The 2,924-nt window shown below is 60.9% G+C and overlaps 1 protein-coding gene across 1 annotated transcript in view; it reads right to left on the reverse strand.

Moving 5' to 3' along the window:
- Nucleotides 1-326: 326 nt before the first annotated feature.
- The window catches only part of sema4c (sema domain, immunoglobulin domain (Ig), transmembrane domain (TM) and short cytoplasmic domain, (semaphorin) 4C), a gene marked incomplete at its 3' end in the record, with an annotated part of 33,743 nt that continues 31,145 nt past the window's right edge, over nt 327-2,924 (reverse strand). Inside the window, exons 6-9 of the mRNA XM_084457452.1 lie at nt 2,184-2,299; nt 1,701-1,858; nt 1,433-1,527; nt 327-1,228 (exon numbers count right to left, since the gene is read on the reverse strand). Coding sequence (XP_084313578.1) covers nt 327-1,228; nt 1,433-1,527; nt 1,701-1,858; nt 2,184-2,299 — 1,271 coding nt within the window. The remainder of the gene's footprint in view (nt 1,229-1,432; nt 1,528-1,700; nt 1,859-2,183; nt 2,300-2,924) is intronic.

The following is a 2,924-nucleotide window of genomic DNA, read 5'->3' on the forward strand; positions in this document are numbered from 1 at the left end:
CAGCTCGGGGTTGCACTTTGAGAGCGAGGGGGGTTTTTCGCAGAGGAACTTCAGCGGCCGTGACCGCGTGGCATCCAGTACACAATAATTACAGAAGCGTTCGCTGGAGAAGAGTTGGCGTGTGTGTGTGACATGCTGTGTGCTAAAAACGTCTCCAGTCACAGAATGAGACAAACAGGCATTGGCAGAGCGATAGAGAGCATGGAGAGAGAGAGAGAGAGAGAGAGAGCGGACTTGAGTAAAGAGAGAGCGCGGCGTCCTCTGAAGGAGGGAGGTAGATTAGTTGTTTGTCTTGTTTTTCTCAAGCAGGGCGGGGGAGGACCGGGCTAGACGGACGACTCCTCCGGGTTGGCGTCTGGCAGCACGCTCCTCTGCTGCAGCGTCCGCCGCAGCTCCTCCTTGAAGGGGCTGGAGTAGTCGTTCCCCCCGCCCCCGCCCAGGCCCCCGGCCACGCCCCCGCCGCCGCCCCCGACCCTCTCCTCCCCCGCGGAGCTGAGGTTGAGGCGGATGTAGCCGTTGCTCCCCTGGCCTCTGATGCTACTGAGGCTGAGACGGCTGGGGGAGTGGATGGGCTGACCCGGGATGGTGCTGGGCGAGGATGTGGCGACGCCGCCGCCGCCGCCGCCGGGGCACAGGGCGTGGCCCGGCACGATCTTCAGCGAGCCGTCCGAGTAGTAGTAGTTGGCGCCCGTCTCCCAGAAGCGGTCCTCGTCGGTCGGCATCTTGCTGGGCACGAAGGTGGGCGGCTCTTTGGGCAGCGTGATGGGGTAGACCAGGGTGCTCTCCAGGGGCTTCATGTCGGCCCCCTTGCCCAGCGCCAGCTTCAGACGCCGCCTCAGGTACAGCGCCGCCACCAGGAGCAGCAGGCACGCCGCCCCCAGGGTGATGACCAGCACCCAGAACAGGCCCATGCTGCCGTCCGGCGCCCGGGCCTCCATGAAGACCGGAGCGCTGGCCACCACCGCAACCTGGTAGCGCTCCGTCTGGAACTTGACCCCCTGCTCCTCGGAGTAGCAGATGTAGCGGCCGGCCTGCAGCTGGCCCGCCTCGGGGACCACCAGGGCTTTGAGGGCCCGGTCGAAGCGCGGCCCCCCGGCTTCGGGGTCCCCCAGCAGGAGCTCGCGGTCGTTGAGGACCCAGGAGGGCTGGGCCAGGTTGGACACCAGCTGGCAGGGCAGCACCATGTCTGAGCCCACCACCACCGTCACGTTGCGCAGCCGCGAGTGGTCTGGACGCCCGGAGAGAGAGAGAGAGGGGGAGAAAGAGCGGGAAAAGTTCAGCCATATCGCCAAAACCTCATTTGTATTCCTAAACTCTAAACTAAACTCAACCACAATCGCTCGATTGTCAATTTCGCACAACTCAACTACACTACCCCCGTGCAGTGACTTTCTACGGCCACCGGGGGCTTCTGCTGGTCTCGGACACTCACCGGGGCTGGGGATGGAGACGGGCTTGTCGAACTTGGCCTTGCCTCTGCTGCTGAATCTCTCCAGCATGAGATCCTGCGACAGGGACAGAGTGGACCTGTGGGGGGGGGGGGGAGGGGGGGGCGAAGCAGGGCAGAGCAGAGGGCAGAGCAGAGGGCAACGCGTGAATAACAAGCCAAGGACCGGGAGACTCCTCGCCATCGTTTACAGACCAGGCCGGCCAGCGGGGGTCAGCCAGAGGTGAGCGGGAGGGAGGGCGGACGGGCTCACCCGCGGTGGAGGTCGATGCGGACGCAGGCGCGCCCCTCGCTGTCCCAGGCGCAGTAGGGGTCCCGGGACAGAAGGCAGTCTGGCTGTGACTGGTAGCGGCTGCAGTTGGCCAAGGGCAGCTGGAGCACTTCTGAACGAGAGCCAATGTACAAATACTTCTACACAGAGAGAGAGAGAGAGAGAGAGAGAGAGAGAGAGAGAGGGCGGCAGAAAGCGGGGATAAGGGGGGAGAGAAAGTAGTCAGAGAGGGGGCAGCAGAGCTAATGGGATAATCACTCTCCATAACAATAACATTTTGTTTCCCCCTTCCCCAATCCCTCCATCACTGTTAGATTCTGCTCTTCGCAAAGCTTGTTATCAAACCACAGACCGGCGTAATCCTGCTGCAACCGGATAAGCATCGGGCTGCCTGGGCCTGGATGCCACTGTCCAGATATGGCCGGGGGAGACGGAGAGGGGGCCAGAGCTGGTTGCTATCGTTACCTTGGCGTGGGAGATGGTCAGACTGTCCACAGGCTGGTTATAGTCAAACAGCTGGATCTCCTCAATTACATGAGCCTCAGTGCCCAGGATCACCACCCGCTGTAGCCAGCCGTCCGCTATGGGGAGGAGAGAGATAGGGGGGGGGCAGGGATATTAGAAAGGGGGACAGGGAGGGAGGGAAGATGAGTGTTATATTAGAGGACTGTACTATATTTCCCCTTGAGTGTTGTGATCAAGGTTATGTGGCCCTCTTTGAATGATGCAGCAGGTGACCCACTGTGTGTGTGTGTGTGTGTGTGTGTGACAGGTTTATGTGCTGGGATGCGCTGCGTAAGCTGCGTCTACTCTCCCCTCGTGACGGTGCGACTGTCACGGATACTGCGAGGGACTGACCCTGCACCCGATAGGAGGGCTCGAGGAGACACACACACACACACACACACACACACACACACACACACACACACACACACACCAGACGTATTATGCTCCCCCTCACTGTGCTGGGGCATCTCTGCTAATCTCAGATCCCGTAGCCAGCCTTTGGAAAGCCACCCTCGCTCTCCATGCCTCAGCTGTCACAGCTCGGCGGTTAATAGCTAATTAGGATTCGCGGTCCTACTGGCTGTGTGTGTCTGTCTGGCCCGTTGAGTTTGTGCTGCAAAGCCCGACAGCGGGGAGAGAGAGAGAGAGAGAGAAAGAGGGAGAGAGAAAGAGGGAGAGAGAAAGAGGGAGAGAAAG

Source organism: Borostomias antarcticus (genome assembly GCF_949987555.1).
Source record: "Borostomias antarcticus genome assembly, chromosome: 23".
NCBI lineage: Eukaryota > Metazoa > Chordata > Actinopteri > Stomiiformes > Stomiidae > Borostomias > Borostomias antarcticus.